This window comes from Podarcis erhardii (genome assembly GCF_964252035.2).
Source record: "Podarcis erhardii genome assembly, chromosome: 8".
Taxonomy (NCBI): Eukaryota; Metazoa; Chordata; class Lepidosauria; order Squamata; family Lacertidae; genus Podarcis; species Podarcis erhardii.
The window spans coordinates 38,715,499-38,738,869 of NC_138499.1; the positions used below are offsets into that span (position 1 = coordinate 38,715,499).

Consider the following 23,371-nt stretch of genomic DNA (forward strand, 5'->3'; position numbering starts at 1 on the left):
CTCATATGCCTTCAGCTTGACTGAAAACGGTGTGTATTTCCATTCAAGAAGTGGCAGGGGTCTGTTCAACCTGGCACGTCTCCATGCCAAGACAAAAAATGCAACGGGTTCTTATCCACAAGATGTGGTTTGTAGATAATGCAATCTTGACAGCGCAAGGAAATTCTGCAGAGACTCATCAACCCCCAGCCTACTCATCAACCCCAAGCCTACATGGAGTTTGGCTTCACCAGCAGCCTGACAAAGACCAACATCCTGTTTTATGGAAGTGAGTCATGGGTAGCTTGCACCCGCCAGGAGTGACACCTCAATGCCTTCCATAAGTGCTGTGTCAGGAAGGTTTTGGGCACCACATGGCAGGGCAGAGTCTCAAACAAAGATGTTTTCTCCCAAGCTCACATTCCCAACATGTTTGCACTTCTGTCTCTGTGACATCTATGCTGGCTTCCTCATGTACACAGAATGGAAGATGGCAGAATCCCCAAGGATGTGCTCTATGGAGAGCTGCCTTCAGGCAACAGGCCTGTTGACAGACCAACTCTAAATTACAAAGATGCCTGCAAACGTGACATGAAGGCTGGCAACATTAACCCCGTAGTATGGGAATCCTTTCCAGACAATCATGGTGCCTGGAGACGGACAGTCAGGTGCATCCACACCAGTGACCAATGGAGGAATGACCACTGGGAGGAGCACAGACAGAAGAAACACCACGGTGCACTTGGAGCAACAAAACCAGACAGCCTAATCTGCCACAAAACATGCCTGTTCCATATCAGTCTCTACAGCCACAGCAGGTGCTGCAACTCTCCAAAAGTTTGACTTTACCCCCAAAGACACACACTTCCATTGTATCTTGAGACAGACAAATGCCAACAACATGAGAAGTCTAACACATAGCAGCTTTACTCGGGGGGGGGAGGCAACCCTTGCATTTCACCCCACTGTTAGCTAGCAGAAGTGTGGCAGAACCTCATAATTACTAAAATCCAGGCTAAATTAGCTGAACTAGGAACCCCACTAAAGTACATGAGACTTAGTTGTGACTAATATGTCCCATCTATTTCAGTGGTACTTGAAGTTCAGCTAAAACAGGAACAGGATTTCCCAAAGTGTGGTACGCATACCCCGGGGGTATCAATGGGTTCATGACTCCCCCTCCCCACTTCAATGTGATTTTTTGGGGTGCTGCAGAAAACAATTCAAAGATAGAAAAGTATTATTAACCCTTGCCCCCCTATATATCTCCGCTTGTGAAGATCTTTACACCAGTAAAGGTTGCGCTCTCCAAAGCGGCATGTTATTGTTGTAAGTTTGGTGGGAAACAGTGAACTGGTGGATCTAACCCATTGTCATCATCATCACCACCAGGTTGCTACTACTCAGAAGCCGCGGGAATTCAAAAGGACACTCCTCGGCGCCACTTCTCCCGCAATTAAGCCGTCCCTGTCAGGGAACAAGGCGGGGAATAAACGAGCAAGCAAAAAAAGCGAGTGAGACCTTCAGGCTGGCCGCTCACACCGGCTCCCCTCCCCCGCCCCCTCCCCGACTCACTCCACGAAGGCTCGCGTGCACAGGCAGAGGATGTCGCTTCCTGCCTCCGCCTCTCCTTCGCCCCGCAGCGTGAGCAGCAGCTCGGCCACCACCAGGGTCTGCGGCACCTCGCGCAACATGCCGCCGCTTCTGCCCCTCGAAAGGACTCGAGGCAAGCAAGGCTCAGAACCCCGTGGGAGAAAGAGCGTGGCGGACCCAAACAGGGACGGGTATTTCCGGCGGAAGTGCGCCTCCGCGAGTGTTGCACCCCATAAGAGTCCGGCGGGGGGGGGGAAAGGCGATGGCGCGCGGGGCCGCTTTGAGGAGCAGAGAGAATTTGCTTGGCGAGGCTGGAAGGAGGTGGGGAACACCTCCCTGTTCTGCGGACATTTGAACTACAATTACAATAAAAGATTTTGTCCTGTTTCAGCCGTGCAGTTGTTTTGTGCTGTTGCCAGGTGTTCTCGAGGCCGGTTTACCTCTCCCTCTCCGCCTCCGGCACAGGAAGGCAGAGGCAAAAAAAAAGGGCTGTGTCATAAGAAATGCAACTTTATCCCGCTGGATGGCGCAACATCAATCCTTAACGACAGCCCGTCTCCCATTTTCTAATGTTGTCCATGTTACAAGGAACTCTCTCTTTCCCTCTCTCTCCCTCCCTCCCTCTCTCTGTGTGTGTAAATCCACGCCCTCCATTTCCAAAAGCCACAGTGCTCTGTTTTTAAAATGTGAGCTGCCACACAGGCTACTAGTTTTCCTAGAAACCACATCCTCGGTTACGGAAGCGCTTCGCCATGATGCAAAATAGGCGTTCGTGGAGATTGTACTCGTGCTCAAAAGCGCTGCTATTATTTCACATGTCCCAAAGCTAATCTCTAGAAAAGATCAAATTAACCCCTGTGCAGTAAAACATGTTTCATGTCGTGGTGTCTTCTGGATTTTGTTGTTGTTGTGCTTAAGAGCATTAGCAGAAATTATTTTCCCCTTACAAATACCCCATAACTCTTTACCATACCAGACACACGTTGGCTCTCATTGGTCTCTTTAAAACCAAGACAGAACCACAGTTGCCCCCTGTCTCTCTACTTGGGCATCCTTGTCATCATGTCTAATAAAAAGAATGCATGAGCAAAGACACATAACTACCCTTCTTCTCCACACTGTGTCACATTGATCAGTCAAGAAAGAAGAATGTGCAATGCACAGTTCTTACCCATTGTTCTTTTTAGACCAGGGATGGGGAACATGAGGGTCCAAATTTCATGGAGCCCATGGCTCAAATTCATACAGATTGGAGGAGCCCAGTGAAACAAAGTGGGCAGGAGGGGGGAACTGGGGGAGGAAATAGGAAGCCTAAACAGGCCAGATCTCTGGAAGAACAATCTGTCCAATCTTGTCTATCCGCTAGCAGCCCAGAGAGAATGTGGGGAGGGGGAGGAATTGAGTGAGGGAACTGGGGTGGCAGAAAGAGAAAATGTAGCTTTGTCTACCACTGACTTCAGTCCCACCCATGTACATCCACCTGATTACGCCAAGGGAATGTGGCCGTTACAAAGAAGCAAAGAGTGATAGTGGTCTTTGTTTCCTATCATGTCTTGTGTGATCCTTATACAGTACCACAGTTTGTCGCTTGCTCTAATAACACTGTTAATATTTCCGATTCTTAGAACATGTATCTGAAAAAATTAAGTTTGCACCTATAGAGAGCCTGCTCAGGAGGATATTTCGAGAGATGTGCTGAACCCTGCTCTCAGCTTCGAATGGCATTCACAGAAGGCATGGAAAACAGGAATGGGGTTGTGCCAAGTGACCTCATCATTGACCTCTACAAGTTCAAGTGAAAGATGTATACAGCTGTATGAATTTAATGCCCTGCTCACACCTTCTGTTGAACACACTGAAATTGAGTGGGACCAATCAGTTCAATCCCTCACCCTCTGTTTAATGAATGTGAGAATAGGGCTCCACTCTCCCATACACATGGATGTTAACAACCTCCTAGCGATACAGCAATAAAACTGCTAGCACATGTACAAAGCTAACAGGATCTGGTATGCTTTCAAGCTGGATGGGGGACTGAATGTTGAGATTGCTGGCATTGCAGGGGGTTGGGCTAGATGACCTTCAGGATATCTTTCAACTCTATGATTCTATGATAGACACATAGAAAGCAGAATCTCAGAATTGTAAAGACACTCATGACATATGAGAACCTGTACCCGACCAAGGTCTCCTGGACCATCAGAGTGTGTCTTACCTCCTGCAGAGTCCATTACTCTGAAAAGTTGGGTACTCTTTTCAATACTGTGTTTGATAGGCTCTTTTTATAATTCTGTTGCACACAACTCCAATATCTGAGAGGTGTGTGATTCCATGAGTGCTTATCCAGGGTATGTGTTTCCTTTAGAATGAGGGACAGTCGAGACTGTGGAGTCTTTATTATATATGGTGTATTTTCTCTCTCTCTCTCTCTCTCTCTCTCTCTCTCTCTCTCACACACACACACACACACACACACACACATGCACACGCAACCTGAACCTATGATGAAGGAGTTCACATCATTAAGACCCGAAGAGGGTTTTGCTTCTCCTTATTGTTTAGTCGTTTAGTCGTGTCTGACTCTTCGTGACCCTATGGACCAGAGCACTTCTGCTTCTCCTATTTCAACAGGCTCTTTTTATTGCTCAGTCTCCCGGCTGTCCAACCTACAGCCTGCCAGCTTCTACCTTTAAACTCACATAACTGCGCAACTTTGGCCTTTGTCACCATCCTATTTGTCTTATGGCACAGAGACACTCCCTTTGTTACCTTAATGGCCCATACTTAGAGAGCCATTATTTCATCAGGAAGCTAGCCAGGCTGTTCCAGGAATTGAACCTATGCTGATCCCAGGACTTAGAAGGCGGTTCAGACATACAGCCTACTTCCCCAACACATAACAATATAGTGGCCTCTTTCCTCTTCTGCACCTCTCCTAGCTCACCACTGGAACTGCAAGCCCCAAATCCTTCCCTTCCCTTCAGACCCCTAGCTTCTTTATGCTAAACATACTCTCCTTATCTGGTCAGCATTTTAAATGGTCAGCATTTTAAAACAACTTGCCAGTCCCAGACTGAATTGCAGAGCTGAACACAGCTATCAATTGTATTGCATCCTTCTCCAAATTCTACAGTGAAGTTTTGGATCAAAATGAATATACTGTATGTACCGTATTTTCAAACAAACAAACAAACAAACAAACCACACAAACAAACCACACAAAAAACAAAAAACCCACTGAAAAGCGTACAAAAATGGGCATGCATATAAAATGCATACACCTTACATACAAAATCTGAACTGCAGAACTTTAACTCCACTTGAGTAATTTCTCTAGTTTTTTAAAAAAAATTCATCATTTTCTAATATTCATACTTTCTCCTTTTTGAGCTTCTTTGTACATGACCCAATTATTTTAGCTTGAAAAGAAGCCACCTATTGCATATAAGCCATGTACACATTATACACTAAACTGTCCAAAATCTAATTGCACAAAACCCAATTATTATAAATAAATACATAATAAATCACTTGGCACATGATTGAAACTCATAATTAAAATTTGTGCAATAAGTAAGTCATGTGAAATTAACTTTTATGTGGCATTCACTTATTATGTAAAATTCAATTACACAAGGCTTATTTTACAACAAGAGCCATTAGTTGCACAACTTATCTACTGTATAACTAAATAGGTTTCTATTTATCCAGCCTGGGCTGCCAGCAAATAATGTCCAATTCCTTTGAACAGTGTTGAAAGTAAATGAATCACAATGGTTATCTAGCACATTTCATCCCATGCAAGGGGCTCCCTACTGCCAGAGAAACTGCACAGCTGTTTGTAGACCACATTTTTAAGCTGCACAGGCTACCGCAGCAGATTGTCTCTGGCACAGGAACCCACTTCACTGCTCAGTTCTGCAAGGCATTCAATGCAGTGGCTGGAGCTGGAGCTGAGCATCTCTTCTGCCCACCATCCAGCTACAAATGGCAATGCAGAGGAAAGGAAATCAACTATGCAGCAATATTTCTACTGCTATGTCAATTACCAGCAGGACAACTGGATGGCATTCCTCTAGCTAGCAAAGTTGACATACAATAACTCATTGCATGCCTCCACCAAGCAAACTCCCTTGTGAATAATGGATATCATCCTCACACTTGCCAGACACCGGCTCCTCTCTTGTCAGTGCTGGCTGCAGCAGAGGTTGTGGAAGAAGAAGAAGAAGAAGAAGAAGAAGAAGAAGAAGAAGGGGTTTGGATTTGATATCCTGCATTATCACTACCTGAAGGAGTCTCAAAGCAGCTAACGTTCTCCTTTCCCTTCCTCCCCCACAACAAACACTCTGTGAGGTGAGTGGGGCTGATAGACTTCAGAGAAGTGTGACTAGCCCAAGGTCACCCAGCAGCTGCATGTGGAGGAGCGGAGACGCGAACCCGGTTCACCAGATTACGAATCTACCACTCTTAAACACTACACCATACTGGCTCTCACACTGGAAGAGCTGGAAGCAGTTCAACAGTTGCTATGAGTGCAACTTGACCGCCCCAAAGTGACATACCAGAGGACAGCTGATGTGCACAGGCAACCAGGAACTCTGATCCAAGTGGGGGGTTGTGTCTGGCTCTCGACACAGGATCTGCCTTGGAAAGCCCTGTGTAAGAAGTTGAACCCAAAGCATATCAGTGCCTTCGAGGTGGATGCAGACCAACCTGGTAGTGTTCCACCTGCATCTGACCTCTGTGAAGATCCACCCTGTGTCTCCAGAAGGAGGCATATAAGATGCTATCCAGCTAACTTGGGGACTCCAATCTGGATTTGTTTTGTCCACTCAAGTCTGCTGGAGCCCGTCTTTGCATGCAGTGGAAGTCCCTAACTCACCAAAGATTTCATACTCATTGGCTACCCTCACCTGGTTTAGCCGGCCAGTTGAAGCTGATGACAGATGTCTGATTATGGGCCAATCTGCCATTAGACAGCAGCAGCCCAAACACTTTAATAAATGCCTAAATAAATTATCTAATTACATCACCAAATTATATACGGTGGTTGGAATTAGAGACAGATGTACTTGGAATCTCATAGAACAATATATCCAACAAGTTTTCATGTGTCTATCAGGGAGTGATAGTCCAGTAGGTCCAATGTCTTAATGGGTGTATGTAGGATTGCAGTTTTGGATGGATTTGAGCTGCAATATAATCATACACCAACCTTATTTGGGCAGCTGAATTTATTTATTTTTTTAATACATACAATGTATAATCTTATAATCAAAACGATCAGGATGACAAATAGGGATTAAAACCAATAAAATAACAAAAAATCAACAACACACCATTATATATACACACATATATATATTAAAAAGGAAAGTTGGTTTAGAATGGGGCAGAGAGACTTAGTAGCAATAATTCATTATGAAACTCAGGGCAGAGGAATAAAATCCAGTAGTAGAACCAATGTAGAACATAATTTAAATGGCAAGAGAAAATAAAAAGGTATCTGTCTTGCTCCAGAAAGATATGAAAGCAATTGTACGGTGTGCATCTCTGATGATGGCGTTCCATCGCCAAGGGATCAATTCTGAACAGGCTTTCTCACACAGTTTTGAGATCACTCTCACTTTGATGGAGCCTTGCATGGATTAGAAGGCTGAAAGTCCAGCCTGCGTCACCACAACCAAAATCAACTTACAAGTGGTAAACAGATATGGGCACAGTTCCTGCTGATTTTTATCTTCATATTGCTAGCCTAGGACGGGACAGGATCTTCCTTATGCCGGTTTCCATTAGTGCATAACATTACTTGAATCCAGCTCAATGACTTTGATAAGACAGGAAAATTGGGATTTGGGCTTTCATTTTAATCATTAATTCACCCACTTCCATCTCACTCATCAAAACAATTCTTTTTGCTCTAGCCTTTTGAATGACAGCAATATCTCATTTCCTTGCACCAAATATTCCTGTGAACCTTTCCTCCCCCTCCTTCTTCGGGTGACCTGCATTCTTTCCTTTGCTGTTTCTTTCATTCTTGACTTTCTTGCTCCAGTATCTCATACTCTCCTTCCTATGCTTTCCATAGCACCCCTCACACTATTACTCTGGCAAAACCAGAACTTTATTTCACTCCTAGCCTACCCTCTAGAATCACCCCCAGTCTCTGGCCTGCTTTCTTTTGACTGTTGCCCTAAAAGCTTCCCCAATGTCCCACAAAATCACTAAGCTCTCTTCTTCCTCTGGGAACCTCACCTTCTCTTTCTAGTCAGCACGTTTCCTTCTGAAACATCCTGCTGATGATTATTTTTGGTCCTGGCAGATATATGTGGAATGCGGGCCAGCCTTCAGATACCAAGGCTTCAGAGCACAAAGGGTTTAAATTGGCATGTAGGGGAATTTGGGGCTGTGTCCAGGCCCTGCTTTCAATTTCCCATATGCCTCTGGTTGGCCACCACAATAAAAAGATGCTAGACTAGATGAGCTATTTTCTTGTGTTAAAGGTATAAAGGGATCCAGTGAAGATGACTAGTCCCAGTTGGTATTTTGTATTGACTGAAGTTTCTGGCCAGTTTTCAAAGGCTGCCTCATATAAAATGCATCACAGCGATGCAAACAGGAGGTAACCAGCACATGGAACACTGAATCCAGACTCTCTGTCCAGGTAGGACTTTACCTGGTATGCCAAGATGGTATGAGCAGAAGAGCAATGCTACCCAGGAGTAACTTGGAAAGAGGGATACAATGGTTCATGGTATGAAAAGGTGCCCTGAGGTCCAGGAGAATCAACAGTTGCACTCTTCCTGACTCTCTCCCAGCAAAAGACCCCCATCAGGGTGACCCAGGCAGTTTCAATTCCAAAACCAGGCTTAAACTCCAATTGAATTGGATAAATAAAAAAGCCCCCCCCCCTCCAAAAAAAAAACAGCTGGCAAAAACTCAACTCAAGCACTTTTCTTAGAGTGAAAGATGCAGTTTCTGTGATACAAAACATTAGCCATGTTTTTTCAACAAAAGAGATGCTTGTATAAATAAAAAAATACTGCAAGACTGTTAGGAAGGAAATATATACATTTTCAAAAGAATTTTCCTATTAACTTGGAATCTTATAAAATCGTTCCAACAGTGCTCTTTGTATGCTACCTGGCATTTTTTGGTGTTTATCTCTGAGATCTTCTATTGCTTTCTTTGTCTGAAAAAAAATATCCAGAAAATATTATGTTTATTTTTATATAACCCCAGAATATATAATGCAAGTGTAGGTTTAAAGTATTTAACCCTTCTACACAACAGAGTGGCTGTGGACCCTAGTAGGTCCAATTTTTAAGTAGAGCTCTGTCACTTAATATTCCATGCAATTCTCAGAGGTCATGTGTCCTGTTGTGTTCCATCTTTTCTCCCCTCCCTTTAATTTTTTTTTTTAAAACGCAAATTACATTTAATTTATGAGCAGAGCAATCCTAAATCCAAATCTACCGGGTGGAGAATGGCATAGAAGTGCCCCTTGTCCTTAGATCTAATGATCTACCAGTGGAGAACCCATGTTCACCATATAATTATTCTTGTTATTGTTATTCATTTATTTATACCCTGCCTTTTCCCCTGACAGGGAATCAAGATGACTTACAGATATCAGAAAGAAGCAATTAAACATTGATAGAATTAAAACTCTCTGTCTCTCAAATCTATTTAAAACAATAAATCCAGCATTGCACTAGCCCTTTCTTTCATTAAAAGCAATCAATTTCAAGAGGCCTGTTGCAATGAAAAAGTCTTCATCTGCCAGCAGAAGTACAACATGGAGGGAGCCAGTTTAACTTTCCTAGGGAGGTAGTTCCAGAGTCCGGGAGCAGCCATCAAGAAGACCCTCACCCGAGTCCCTACCAAGCAGGCCTGTCAGGGTGGCAGGACCAGAAGAAGGGTTCCCCCTGAAGATCTCAAAACCCAAGTTGGTTTGTATAGGGGAATACAGTCAGCTTGGAACTAAGCCACTTAGGGCTTTATAGGTCATAACCAGCACTTTGAATTCCGCCCAGAAACAAACCGACAGGCCAGTGAAGCTGTTGTAGCAAGGGAGTTGTATGTTCCTGCTATACCCATGGAAAACTCTATTTGCATAGATGTACTACCAGTGATCTTCCAGTGGTAGCTGTCATTAGGACCGGAAACAGAATGTTCCAGGGAAGAACCTCAAGCTGGTACAACTAATTATCTTTTCACTAAAACCAAAGGAAGCAGGGAGGAAGACACAAGTGGGGTGGAAGGAGGTAAGTTCAGCACCGCCCCACTTTCCAGCCTGGTTGCTCCAAGCCAGCAGGCCTTTAAAGGTGGAATGCCTCTCTCCACCCCTTTCCACGTAGGAATTCACACCAGGAGACCTAATTACTCCTACTGAAATTAATGGGAAAGTGAAACTAATCCCACACCCACAACCTTTCAAAATAAACTTGAGGAAATATTTTCCCCTGTATAATCTAATCTATTTTTAATGTCTTTATACCACTATAAAGCACACTGGAGGACACCCTCCCGAGTTATGTAATCTTCCCCTTTTCTCAAATTCCCGGTGTGCACAAAAGAACACATCAGAAAATGACAGGAGAGGCTCACTGAAACCCAGGAGACAATTTTACCGTAGGTTAATTCTGCTACACTTTCTCTGTCTTCAGGCAAGTGTTGATACTTTCACTGTGTGAACCTGCAACACTGGTTTCTTATCTGTAATGCTCTTTTGAAAACCAAAATTTAGGCATATTAGGCAGTTGGGGTACGCTGGGTCCCTTCCATTATTTTCTATAAGCCCAGTATTTTACCTCAGCATTTTTTGGCCACTGTCATTTTCTCTTCCGTTAAGTCCAATATTTCAGCAATGCAACTCTTCTGTTTTCTTCCCCAGGACTTCCTGATACTCCAGTGAGGAGTTTAAGTGAACACCTATACATGTCTACTCAGAAGTAAGTCCAGCTGAATTGATCTCAGGTAAATGGGTGTAAGATTGCATCCTAACCATGTAACCTTATGCATGCCTACTGAAAAGCAAGAAACACTGAACTCAGTAAGATGTACACCCAGAAAAGTGTGCATAGGATTGCACTCCCAAAGTACTACATTACACATATGCCTTGTACTTTAGAACATAGGTATTAATAAAACCTAGTACACCAAACTTACCTTTTCAACTAGTTCTTCAACTGTTATATTCGGATCATAAGGAATGGGATCTCCTACATAGGAGCAAAATTTGACTGGAAACCCTCCATATACAGGAACAATTGGCCATCGGGTACGTTCATACAGCCACTTAAATGGCCCTGTGTGTAAATTTTTCAAAAATTCTCATTTTTAATATATGGTAATATGATATAGTCTTAGGAATGAGAAGAAGCCTTAATAATAGATGAGCAAAGGCCATGCAGTTGGTGCTAACTGTGCAAAAAGTATGTCTAAATTGTCATGCACAATAAGCAGCCTCAACCCATTGTATAATTATACATATTTTAAACCTCATTGATTTCAATGTGCTAATGTGTGCACAAATACCTACTAGACTACAGTACAAGTAAATCCGCATTGCCCGGCCATGGACCAGGCACAACTGGACACCTAAACAAATTCAAAGAAACTGAAGAGGAAGAACCACACAAACAGAGATGGAGCAGGTAAAGGAAAAAGAGCTAGGATAAGACAGTGTGATGCAACGGAGTGAAGGATGTATGACAGCATAAAGTTCAAGATGACAACAAAAATATTCCAGGAGAAAAATTCTAAACACAATTATACAGAAGTCCAACTGAAGCCAGTGGAATTTACTTATGTGTAATGTGTTTAGCCCTAGGGCATAAGCTGATATGGGAAGATGCAAGGGGAATCAATCTTACATATTTTTCCAAGTGCTCTGTATCCTTCCCGAAGATTTTTTGTAAATATAGGGATGATAGGCTGAGAAAGGTGGGAGAAAAGTAGCCACAATTAGGGCAGTAGTTCAGCCTCCACTACTTAAATATCTTGTATTGATATCATAGTTATTCTCCATGCACAAAAAGGAAATCATCTCATGGATGTTATCTCCATGTATAAAAAAGGTGTTGTATGGTAAGATGCCACAATTCTGAAACCAGTTTTCCAATGAAACTTATCACTTCACCTATGTCTCTCAAAATTTCAGCATCAGTATTTTAAGCTCATTACATAAACTGAAATCGACACATCTCAATGTAATGATAAACTATGGTTTAGTCCTTACATTAATAAGCTTTGGTTTTTTGCGTTATAATAATTTTAATAATAATTTATTATTTATACCCTGCTCATCTGGCTGGGGAAACCCAGCTACTCTGGTGCATCTGTGAGATCATCAGAAACTTTCACTTCATTGTCAAGTAAACTCTGAACTATGTTTTATCGAAACAATGTTTGAAGTTTAACTAAACAGCTTACCAATTTCAGGCATAATGCTACATTGAAGTTTGTTAAAAATGAAAGCGAAAGCTTCTAGTTTCCCCCTCCTAGTTGGGGAAGGGGAGGGAAGGGGAAGGACAAGAGTTTGAGACTCATTCACATACTGTAGTGATAATAATAATAATAATAATAATAATAATAATAATAATAATAATAATAATAATAATTTATTATTTGTACCCCGCCCATCTGGCTGGGTTTCCCCAGCCACTCTGGGCGGCTTCCATAAAAACCAGAAATACATTAAAATATCACAGATTAAAAACTTCCCTGAACAGGGCTGCCTTAAGATGTCTTCTGAATGTCAGGTAGTTATTTATCGCTTTGACATCTGATGGGAGGGCGTTCCACAAGGCGGGTGCCACTACCGAGAAGGCCCTCTGCCTGGTTCCCTGTAGCTTTGCTTCTCGTAATGAGGGAACCGCCAGAAGGCCCTCGGCGCTGGACCTCAGCGTCCGGGCAGAACGATGGGGGTGGAGACGCTCCTTCAGGTATACTGGGCTGAGGCCGTTTAGGGCTTTAAAGGTCAACACCAGCACTTTGAATTGTGCTCGGAAACGTACTGGGAGCCAATGTAGGTCTTTCAAGACCGGTGTTATGTGGTCTCGGCGGCTACCCCCAGTCACCAGTCTAGCTGCCGCATTCTGGATTAGTTGTAGTTTCCGAGTCACCTTCAAAGGTAGCCCCACGTAGAGCGCATTGCAGTAGTCCAAGCGGGAGATAACTAGAGCATGCACCACTCTGGCGAGACAGTCCGCGGGCAGGTAGGGTCTCAGCCTGCGTACCAGGTGGAGTTGGTAGACAGCTGCCCTGGATACAGAATTGACCTGCGCCTCCATGGACAGCTGTGAGTCCAAAATGACTCCCAGGCTGCGCACCTGGTCCTTCAGGGGCACAGTTACCCCATTCAGGACCAGGGAATCCTCCACACCAGCCCGCCCCCTGTCCCCCAAAAACAGTACTTCTGTCTTGTCAGGATTCAACCTCAATCCATTAGCCGCCATCCATCCTCCAACCGCCTCCAGGCACTCACACAGGACCTTCACCGCCTTCACTGGTTCTGATTTGAAAGAGAGGTAGAGCTGGGTATCATCTGCATATTGATGGACACCCAGTCCAAACCCCCTGATGATCTCTCCCAGCGGCTTCATATAGATGTTAAAAAGCATGGGGGAGAGGACGGAACCCTGAGGCACCCCACAAGTGAGGGCCCAGGGGTCTGAACACTCATCCCCCCCCCACTTTCTGAACACGGCCCAGGAGGAAGGAGCGAAACCACTGTATAACAGTGCCCCCAGCTCCCAGCCCCTCTAGACGGTCCAGAAGGATGTTATGGTCGATTGTATCAAAGGCCGCTGAGAGATCCAGCAGAACTAGGAAACAGCTCTCACCTTTGTCCCTAGCTCGCCGGAGATCATCAACCAGCGCGACCAAGGCAGTTTCAGTCCCATGATGAGGCCTGAATCCCGATTGGAAGGGATCCAAATGGTCCGCATCCTCCAGGCGTGCCTGGAGTTGTTCAGCAACCACGCGCTCAATCACCTTGCCCAAGAATGGAAGATTTGAGACTGGGCGATAGTTGGCCATACTGGCCGGGTCTAAAGATGGTTTTTTAAGAAGCGGTTTGATGACCGCCTCTTTCAGCGGATCTGGGAATGCTCCCTCACAGAGGGAAGCATTCACCACCCCGCAGAGCCCATCGCCCAGCCCTTCCCGGCTTGCTTTTATTAGCCAGGATGGGCAAGGATCCAGGAGACAGGTGGTTGGTTTCACGCGTCCAAGCAGCCTGTCCACATCCTCGGGGGTAATGGATTGAAATCGATTCCATGCAACTTGACCAGACAGAGCTCTAGCACTCTCCCGCCCCAGCCCTGCTCCCACGGTGGTGTCTAGCTCCTTCCGAATATGAGTGATTTTATCTGCAAAAAACTTTGCAAAATCGTTGCAGGAGATCTTGGGGTCTTTACAAAGCCCCGGTGGTAAAGGTGGTTCCGTTAAATTACGAACCACCTGAAAAAGTCTCCTGCTACTATTTTCTGCAGATGCAATAGAGGCGGTGAAGAAAGTCTTCTTTGCCGTCGCTATCGCCACTTGGTAGGCTCGACGTTGAGCTCTAACCTGTGTCCGGTCAGATTCGGAGTGAGTTTTTTGCCACCGACGCTCTAGCCGTCTCAGCGATTGTTTCATCGCCCTCAGCTCCGAAGAAAACCACGGAGCTGTCCTGGCTCCATGCAATCGGAGAGGGCGCTTCGGAGCCAGACAGTCGATAGCCCTGGTTAACTCCGCATTCCAGCGGGCCACCAGGGAATCAGCTGAAAGGCCATCAACATGGGATAAGGCATCCCCTACCACTCTCTGGAAACCATTTGGATCCATTAAGTGGCGGGGGCGGACCATCCGAATTGGTCCCACCTCCCTGCAGAGGGGAAGGGTCGCGGAGAAGTCCAGTTGCACCAGGAAGTGATCTGTAATGTCACTGCCAATGAAAATTAGAGCAAGTTACTCAGCAATTTAATACTAAGAAAATGAGTGGGTGAGAATATTCATGCATCTGTTTGCCGTTTTGAAAAAAGGAGGGGATTCCCTTTCATTAATCATCCAGGGTGCGGTCTGGAGCCACATGAGACCACCACCTTGCTGAAGCTGAACTGATGTGTGCCTGGCCACCACCCAGGAATCACATGGGCACCACCCAGGGTTACGCGGTGGAAGAAAGGTGGTATACGAATGAAAGGAAATAAATAAATTATATTTCTTCAGCTGTCGTGGGACATGAGCCCAAAGATAAAAACTTTTAAATCTCCCTGATTTCCAGTGGGAAAGAGTTAATTCTCATTTCTTTAACTCTCTTATGCCCCACCTAACAAGTTTTTTGAAGTTAGAAAATATCAAGTGCATAAGACAAAAGGAAAAATCTTTGCTTTAAGGATCCAACCCCCTCCCCTTTGGATCATGTTAATGTATTTTACCCTCCACAAGTAAGTTTAACTTCCCTCTAAAGTTAAATGCATCTGGTGCACAGGCACTGCTGGTCATTGTCCTATTGAAAGGTTGTAGCCTTTATCCTGTTACTAGTGTATCAGGTGGAGTTGTCCAGCAGATGAGATTTCTCATCTCATGACACGTCCAGACAACCTGCCAGTATTTTCTCACCACACATGGATAAAACGGTTGTAGCATCACTGATCTTTCGAAAGGTTCTCTTACGGCTTTGCTGCAAATGCGTTTTCTATTCAGGGACACAACAAAAACCAGAAACACACACTTCAAACCTACAGCACCTGGCCACTCACCACTTTTGCATCTCTGGCCACGTGAGCAAAGCCTTTGCGGCTACCCCACAAGAGACTGTAGTTTTCGTCACTAAAAAGTGCTTCTCGGGCTCCACCTGGTAAGACTCCAAGCAAGTATCCCTTTCTCAGAATTTCAACACATTCCTCTCTTCCATCATGTGTAAGGCCATGTACTTTATAAAACAGTTTGATACCTGCAGGAGAAATACTTTGTTAAAGGGAAAACACACTATATAAAACAAGTACATCCTGCACATTTTAGACATAAAAAAGTGAAAGGTTTGCCATCTTTTATGAAAGATAGGTTCATATGCAACAGCACAATTTTATACACTTCCACTCAGAAGCCAGAACCAGAGTTCAGTGAGGCTCACTGCCAGGTAAGTAAGTGTAGGACTGTAGTCTAAAAGTTGGCATCTGTCTTGTATGTAATAAAATTAGATTATGTTTATCAGTTGTGGACAGAAAAGGCATGAGACTGCAGGGCTAACAGAAAGCATCCATTTGTGTTTCTGAGCATTACATTAATTCATCCATGCAAACATGCAGCTTGTTGCACATCCTTTTTTGGAACACCAAAATCTTTATATACACATTAAGAAACCAAAGCTTGATATATTATTCTGCTCCCAACATCTAACATTTAATTTGAAAGCAAATCTACATGCCATTCATGCAGCCTGCTCCTATGTAAATAACTCCTACTGAGTCCAATAAAAGTTACTCAAAATTAAGGGCAAGATCCAACATAGCATGAGCAGCATTCAGTAACATGAAGAGGCTTCACCTTCCTCAGCTGTAAAGCCTCCCATATACCCCCATAATTTGCTCTGGAGGATCAGAGGATCCTCTGAAACAGAATTTATGGGCATTTCATGGGCTAGGGAGGTAGACAAGAAACCCGAAATCCATTGCGCACCATTGGATGTTGTCCTAAGTTTCCAAGGTTTTCAGCCTTAGATATTGCAAATGGATTACCAGGGCTTAATTATGCATACTGTATAACAGTGTTCTGAAATGTGCTTTTATAAATGCATTAGAGTCCAATGTTTCTCTTCCTCTTTCATCCAAGGCAAATGTATCAAACATAGAAACCCACAGTTAATTTAACAGAGCACAGCTGCCTCCCCTCTCTAACACATGATCAGTTGTACCTACTCTGAGAGTGCTCCTTAGCTACTTGACAGAGAGAAAGTGGGTCTACAGCCATACTATCCTAAACAAGACCAATCTTGTCTGATCTTGGAAGCTAAGCAGGATCAGGCTTGGTTAGTACTTGGATGGGAGACAGAAAGGGAGGGGAGCACAAGCACACTGACTCCTGAAGTACTAATAGTTACCTTGTTGTTCTGGAGGGCACCATCCCACGCATAGACACAAATACACAAATCTCTTACTAAACTGAGATTTTCTTTAATAATTGATACTTAATAACTGAGTGCTGAGAACCTGAAACAAATCACTAAAAATAAAATGTGTTCATTCAACACTTATATAAACTAGTCATATCTAAAAGCTTTCAAGGTCAAAACTTATTTTCTGAAAGAGGCAAACAAAAATATTGCTCTTTAAAATAACAAATTGGGCTTCATGGATGTGGGCTTAAAACACTCACACACAGAACAACAACAACAAAAACCCCAAAGGAAACAAGACTTGAATCAGCAGGCGGCATTCAGGTAGTTAGAGTACACAGCGGTACAAGACAAGACATTATAGTTAGGCTTTGAAATTTAGAAAACATAGGAAGCAGATTGTTTAGAAAAGAGGGGAGAAGGAAAGGCATTGGATAAGGAGAGCTGAGAGCTGGCAAAACAGCAATGGCTCCAGGGAGCATAGAAAGTGAAATACAGTGGTACCTTGGTTCTCGAACGGCTTAGTTGTCAAACAAATTGGCTCCTTAACACTGCAAACCCAGAAGTGTTCCAGTTTGTGAACATTTTTGGAAGCCAAACGTCCAACATGGCTTCCCCTTGAGTGCAGGAAGCTCCTGCAGCCAATCAGAAGCTGTGCCTTGGCTTTTGAATGGTTTCGGGAGCCGAACAGACTCCCAGAACAGATTCAGTTTGAGAACCAAGGTACCACTGTATCCCTTTGGAGGAGTCCATCATTTGTGTTCTTTTTCTATGTGCATCTTTCTAGACTTTTCTTGTAGTTTTATCAGCAGGTTGGCACATATTCTAAGGCATCTTCTGGGCAGTATACACAGTTAGTTATTCTTGGTTTGTTGAGGCAAGTAATTGAATCCTTCAAATAACTTTCCAGGAGATACTACATAAAGTGCTAATCTTGGCCTATTTTGTATTTTCAGAGGGGTACTAGACACTGAAAGAGCCATCCTAGACATTCCGAGGTTACAGAGAAACACTAGTCCTTGGGCACATCTGTATAAACCTATATAAATGTAGAAGCAAACTAAAGCCAATGTAAACACAACAAGTGGAAATGTCAATTATGACATACCTAGGGACTTGACTGGGGGTTTCTAAAATTGCCCCCGAGACTGGCCATTTCTAACACTGGTCCAGGCAAGATGCATATTATTTCCTATCAGCAGTGCAACAGTACCCAGATACACCTGTGTTTCAGGACTAGCATTTTAAAATTATGGTGTACATTTTAAAGTTTTGCAACACAATGCACATGCACACCCACTACATTTTACCTGGTATTTTGGAAAAATGGTAATCAACCACTGATTGGCAGAGTCTGCCTGTCTGCAAATAGAGTCTAGATACAAAGTAGAAATAGTCTAGAGGAAAGGCTCCATGGTAAAATACAACAAGCCCTGGTCCTTCTGGTACTTTATCCATCCCGTGCACCTCATAACCTGTTCAAAGCACAGAATACAAGAGTTTTAGCATTGCTTCAATCAAGCCCCTAAGATTAGCAGAAAGCAACAGAAGAAATTGCAAGGAATGTCAAATGTTAGTAGAGTTATTGCAGTCAGAAATGGACTCCAAATTAATTTTTTAGTCTAACTGTGTTGAGTAGCCTGTATTCCCCTATTTCACTACAATGACAGTCGAATCAGATGATACTTTAATTGCACAGTGAGCACCTACATCTGTGCTTAAAATAAAATAATAATAATAATAATAATAATAATAATAATAATAATAATAATGTTAGATTTCCATTGTGGTCCTTCCTTTCCCAGCAATGATTTTGACAGGTATGAGGCTTAGGGCAGAAACTTCCACCAGTAGCTCCTCCCCCCCCACCCCACCCCCACCTCATTGCTGGTATTTTTTTGATTGAGAGGCAAATGCTCATTGCATTGTGGCTGTTAAGGGAACGATTTAACCTCCTTCCCACATGCTTTGGTCCCAATTATCATCAGTTCCTGTGCCAGCGATTAATTTCTTTAAAATTCAGACACAGTTGCACACTTACCCATTTCTGCAGCTGAGCCTGGAGCTCTAAAGGAGCTGTTGGTTCAGAAATGAAAAACTTCACTCAAGGCTTATAAAGGACCTACAGGGCTGGATGCAACTAACCTGACACTCTAGTGGAAGCCACCAAAGGGCTTCTCTAGTGCAGTGGGGCTTTCCTTGTTCTACTTCCACCAATCTACTCTGGAGGGTCAAGAGAAACCCTGGAACATCATGTGTGGGGAGGAGAGGAGGGATCATTCCATCTGGCAGGCAGAAATACTTGTGCTGACAGAGCAACTGTAAAAGCCCAACAGTGAATTCCTCTCAGACACTTCACCCATTCTTGCTTCTCAGCCCAGCCATGATCAAGGCAGAAGCTTACACACCTCTCAAATAGCCAAAAGTACAGCCAACTGGGCAATCTGATGACAGGTATGAAACTCCTGCTTGGCTTGCCATCTCCCCTGTTCCCATGGCACTGGGCTGTTTGCATGTGAGGGGTGCTCTGAGAGCCAGCCTAGAACCAAAGAAACTGGAATTTGGAGCTTCTAGTCTGGGAATGGGGATGCCTCGCCGTCACAGGTGGTGCACAGACCTACTGTTGGGTATCTCTACTGTTCCACCCTGGGAAGTGAAACCCACTGCATTTGCTGAGACCCTATATTAATGTAGCACAGGGACTCTAGATGTATCTGGTACACATCTTGTGGTGGTTTGAATAATGATGCTTTCACTTCCAGGGATGTCAGTACTTTACTAAATTACCATACCATCATGTAAAAAAAGAAAGAAAAAGATTTTAATGATGCATGGAATCTTCATACAATAATGATAACCCAAGTCCCTGTTCATGTAGTCAAGTACCAAAGTGCCATAAAGCAGAGCAGAGGGACAGAAGAGAAACAGGGCTATTCCGTCACCTCTTTGGCCCTTCCTCAAGTGTCACTCATTGGCAGCCACTCTTATCAAGCTACCTTTCATCCCAGCCGGTTACTGCAAGAAATGTAACTGTTAGAACTGATACTTGACCTGCCTTTTAACTATTCCCTCCTCATGCCTTTTTCCTTGTCTGTTTTTGTCATTTGAAGTTGTGTGTCTGAGGAAAAGGACTGCTTTGCTGGTGACTTTTGTAAGCCACTCTGGGAACATAAATAAATGGATGTCTACTCACATTTTCAGCTAAAGTGCAGGGTATAAATAAATAAATAGTAGCTAGATAGAGGTCTACTCCTAATACCCATTGAGTTCAATATGGCTAACTCTCAGGTCAGTATGAATAGAATTGTAGCCTAGTGATACAATCCCATACTCATTAGTAAGAACCAGTGAGGTCAGCAGGACTTCTTCCAGGTAAACATATAAAAGACTGCTGCCTACGCAGTTTTAGGTAAGTCGATAATGCTACCAGTTCAGCTTACAGGGCTGTTGTCAAGCTTACTGAGATAAAAGTATGCAAACACTTGAACTGCATGATACAAGTGAATATTATTAAAATCGATTTCTGCAGTATTTCTAACAAAAACTTTAATAAATAATGCTTTTTAAATTCATGATTAATAAATAATCCTATTACTCAAGTTGTCCCTGTGCAATTTGAAAGGGGGAGAAAATGGTGCTTACCATGCCACACTGTGCCATACATGTCCCAAAGATAAAGCACTGCCCTCCTTCCAGTGTCCCATGACTTACTGAGATAATCATCTCCTTTTACCTTAATCTTTATCTTGTAAATATTCAGAAGAAAATTAGAAAGGTAAATACATCCAAGAATGACTAAGACAGGTGACAGCAGAATTATGAATGGTGTTAATATCACCAAGAGGTACACTGTATAGTCTGTGAAAATCCCTAGATAATTATTTGGATACATCCAATTTTTCAGGAGGTCCATGAGCCACGCCACTTCTTCTTGTTCAAAATAAGAAAATGAACTGATCATCTTCTGTCTAAAATTTTTAAAAAGCAACTTGGCCGAAAAAGAAGTTTCTTAATGTTGGCCCTAGATATAGAAAAGAAACTTATGGTTAATGCAGTGCAATTATCACAGCAAGTAATAATTTATAATAATGATAATGATAATAATAATAATAATAATAATAATAATAATAATAATTTATTTATACCCCATCCATCTAGCTGGGCCTCCCCAGCCACTCTGGGCGGCTTCCAAAAAAGTATTAAAATACTGCAATACATCAAACATTAAAAGCTTCCCTAAACAAGTGTCATGTTCCTCAGAAAATCAAGGCCATTTTCAGGACTGCCAGGCCAGGAGCATCCCAGACCCTGACACTTCAGTGCCCAGCCCCTGGTGATGTCACAGGGCAGCCCTTCAGATAGAGGCAAATTTGGGGGGGGGTAGAGAAGGGCAGATCGCCTCTATTTGCACCCAGCTGGAATTTGTAAACTGCACACACAGTTTTCTTAATGTTTTGCTATTGCTCTTGTTAATTATTGTTAATTATTATTAATAACAACAACAACAAACCCAGCTGGAGATTCAGACCTTACACCTGCCACCTGGAAGAGGCCAGGCAGGCCAACTTGGAGGCTTCATGATAATCATAAAACAATAAAACTAGTACCTGTAATAGTAATATTAAACCCAGCTGGAGATTCAGGCCTTACAACTGCCACCTGCAAGAGGCCAGGCAGGCCAACCTGGCAGCATCATGTCTGACGTGGTTTGTTATCCCTTTTCGATGGTGTCCAATTTCAACAGCCCCAGCCAGGGAACGAATGACACGTGCCTACTCGTAAGTTACTCCCACTGAGTTCCATGGGAATTACGCCCAGGCTGGTCTCAACCTGGTTCCTGAGCAGCCGCCTTGCGGAAACGGCTTCCCGCCCGCGCCGCGTCCCTCAAGTCCCTGTCTCTTTCGTTCCGCCTCGGCATCCCTCTCCCTCCGAGCTGGGCTCCTCCCCGCCTCCCTCGCGCCAGAGGCCGGCCAAGTTCCCCCTCGGCTGCGCGAGCGTCGCGCCCTCGCCGCGGACTCACCTTCGCGCGGCTTCGGATCGCGGCGCGCCATCAAAGGTTCAGCCCCACCATTCCTGGCGCGCGGCGGAGACGCCGAGGCGCGCGCAGGGGCCTCGCCAAGTGGTTGCCGCGCGCTTGGGCCCAGCGCAGGTTTCTTTATGGCGGGGCGGGGGGGCAGGTAGGGAATTGGCGGGCCGGTTGTGTGTGTGTGTGTGTGGGGGGGAGCCGCAATGCAGTGCGACGTTACGCGCCGTCGTCCGGTTGCCAGAAGGGGAAGGAGACGTTCTGAGGGAGCCTCTCCTCACAACCAGGGGCAGCTGCGCCTCTCGGCCGCTTCCCGGCTTTCCTGTTGCGTCACGCGCCACTGATACGGCGGAGAAAGGCTTTGTGTGAAACATAATGTGAACCCCCCACCCCACCCGCGCTGGGCTGTACCACTTCAGAAGGCAGGTGGAGGTTGGCATCTTTCAGTGCCCCTTGCAGGGGAAAAAAAAATCATAACAAAATCATAACATAATAGGAGGATTCAGCCCAGCCTGGTCCCCATCCCACTTAATTGGCATGTAGCTGCTCTGTAGCATTGAAACATACCTGCAGCCTGAATTCCTGCCCACGCAATGTATTGCCACAGGAGCGGCAGGGCCAATAAAACAACAACTGAGAATAGAGAAGGAAACGAGAGGGAAGTGATTCTAAGAAGAAGTGAATCAGCCCTGTATGGGACAACTTGTATTTCCCCCCCCCCCCGCGCCCCAGTTCATTTTTATTGGTTTCTTTAGACATACATTCATCATACCACATTCTAACAACTTGATTTTCCTGTAATTAAACAATATATATTTAAAACATAATAAAAGGAAACACACACGCACACACACACAAATAAATGCATACTTATTTATTTGATTCATTTGTAATGCATTAACATTTGACTTCCCTCCCCATCTTACTTGGGGCTTCAGTTTTACTTAGTTAACTGCCCCTCCTAACACAGCCATTTATTCAGTAACCTAGTTCATTGTATTTTACTATTTTTTTCCTTACAGGCGTTTTTCTAAACCAGTCAAAAAATAAAATTCTCCATAATGGTCTTGTAGCAAAATAAACGTCTGGACTGAAAGGAAAAACTCCAGCAGCATTGAGGAATAACAAAAGGGTGTTTATTGCTGGCAATAAAGGCCCAGTGGGATCACTCTCCAAAAGTTGAGCAAAGCCCGAAAGGGTGGGGCCTGCTTTATATAACGTATTGTCTGCTCTATAGGACGCACAATACTATGCTGTGAACTTAATGTCCTCCTTCCATAATTCCTCCCACGCTTGACAACTGTATATTATGACCTAAGTCCACTGCCCACTTCACCATAGTTGGTTTTACCTCCTCATCCTTTACCAACCATTCTAAATTTTATACATTTTAGATAGAGTTTTCTGGTTATTATATATCAGGTCCTTCTTGAATCTTGAAAGTTCTTGACCAAATCCCTTCTTTTTATCTTGTTTGAATAATTCATATATTTGGTGATACTCTAGCCAGCCTGTAACCTTTTATTTTTATCTCGTCAATATTTTAAAGCTGTAATTGATTATCTTCTTCCCAGAGAATTTATTTATGTATTACCCACTCGTCCCTCATGTTGACCTTTTTTACAGTCATGGCCTCTGTTGGTGACAGCCACCATGGTGTTTTTTGCAAG

The 23,371-nt window shown here is 43.9% G+C and overlaps 1 protein-coding gene across 5 annotated transcripts in view; it reads right to left on the minus strand.

The window, feature by feature from the left end:
- Positions 1 to 6,781: 6,781 nt before the first annotated feature.
- The window catches only part of LOC309348859 (DGAT1/2-independent enzyme synthesizing storage lipids-like), a 42,769-nt gene continuing 26,179 nt past the window's right edge, over positions 6,782 to 23,371 (minus strand). Inside the window, exons 1-7 of one of the 5 annotated variants that reach the window (XM_081874641.1) lie at positions 21,699 to 22,904; positions 20,321 to 20,699; positions 17,989 to 18,153; positions 15,324 to 15,517; positions 11,451 to 11,511; positions 10,744 to 10,883; positions 6,782 to 8,764 (exon numbers count right to left, since the gene is read on the minus strand). In XM_081874641.1, the coding sequence (XP_081730767.1) occupies positions 8,666 to 8,764; positions 10,744 to 10,883; positions 11,451 to 11,511; positions 15,324 to 15,517; positions 17,989 to 18,153; positions 20,321 to 20,639 (978 nt within the window). In that variant the 5' untranslated portion in view covers positions 20,640 to 20,699; positions 21,699 to 22,904 and the 3' untranslated portion in view covers positions 6,782 to 8,665. Of the gene's footprint in view, positions 8,765 to 10,743; positions 10,884 to 11,450; positions 11,512 to 15,323; positions 15,518 to 17,988; positions 18,154 to 20,320; positions 20,700 to 21,450; positions 21,474 to 21,508; positions 21,673 to 21,698; positions 22,905 to 23,371 lie in introns of those variants that run through there. The other 4 variants (XM_081874642.1, XM_081874643.1, XM_081874644.1 and 1 more) reach the window with 4 other exon arrangements.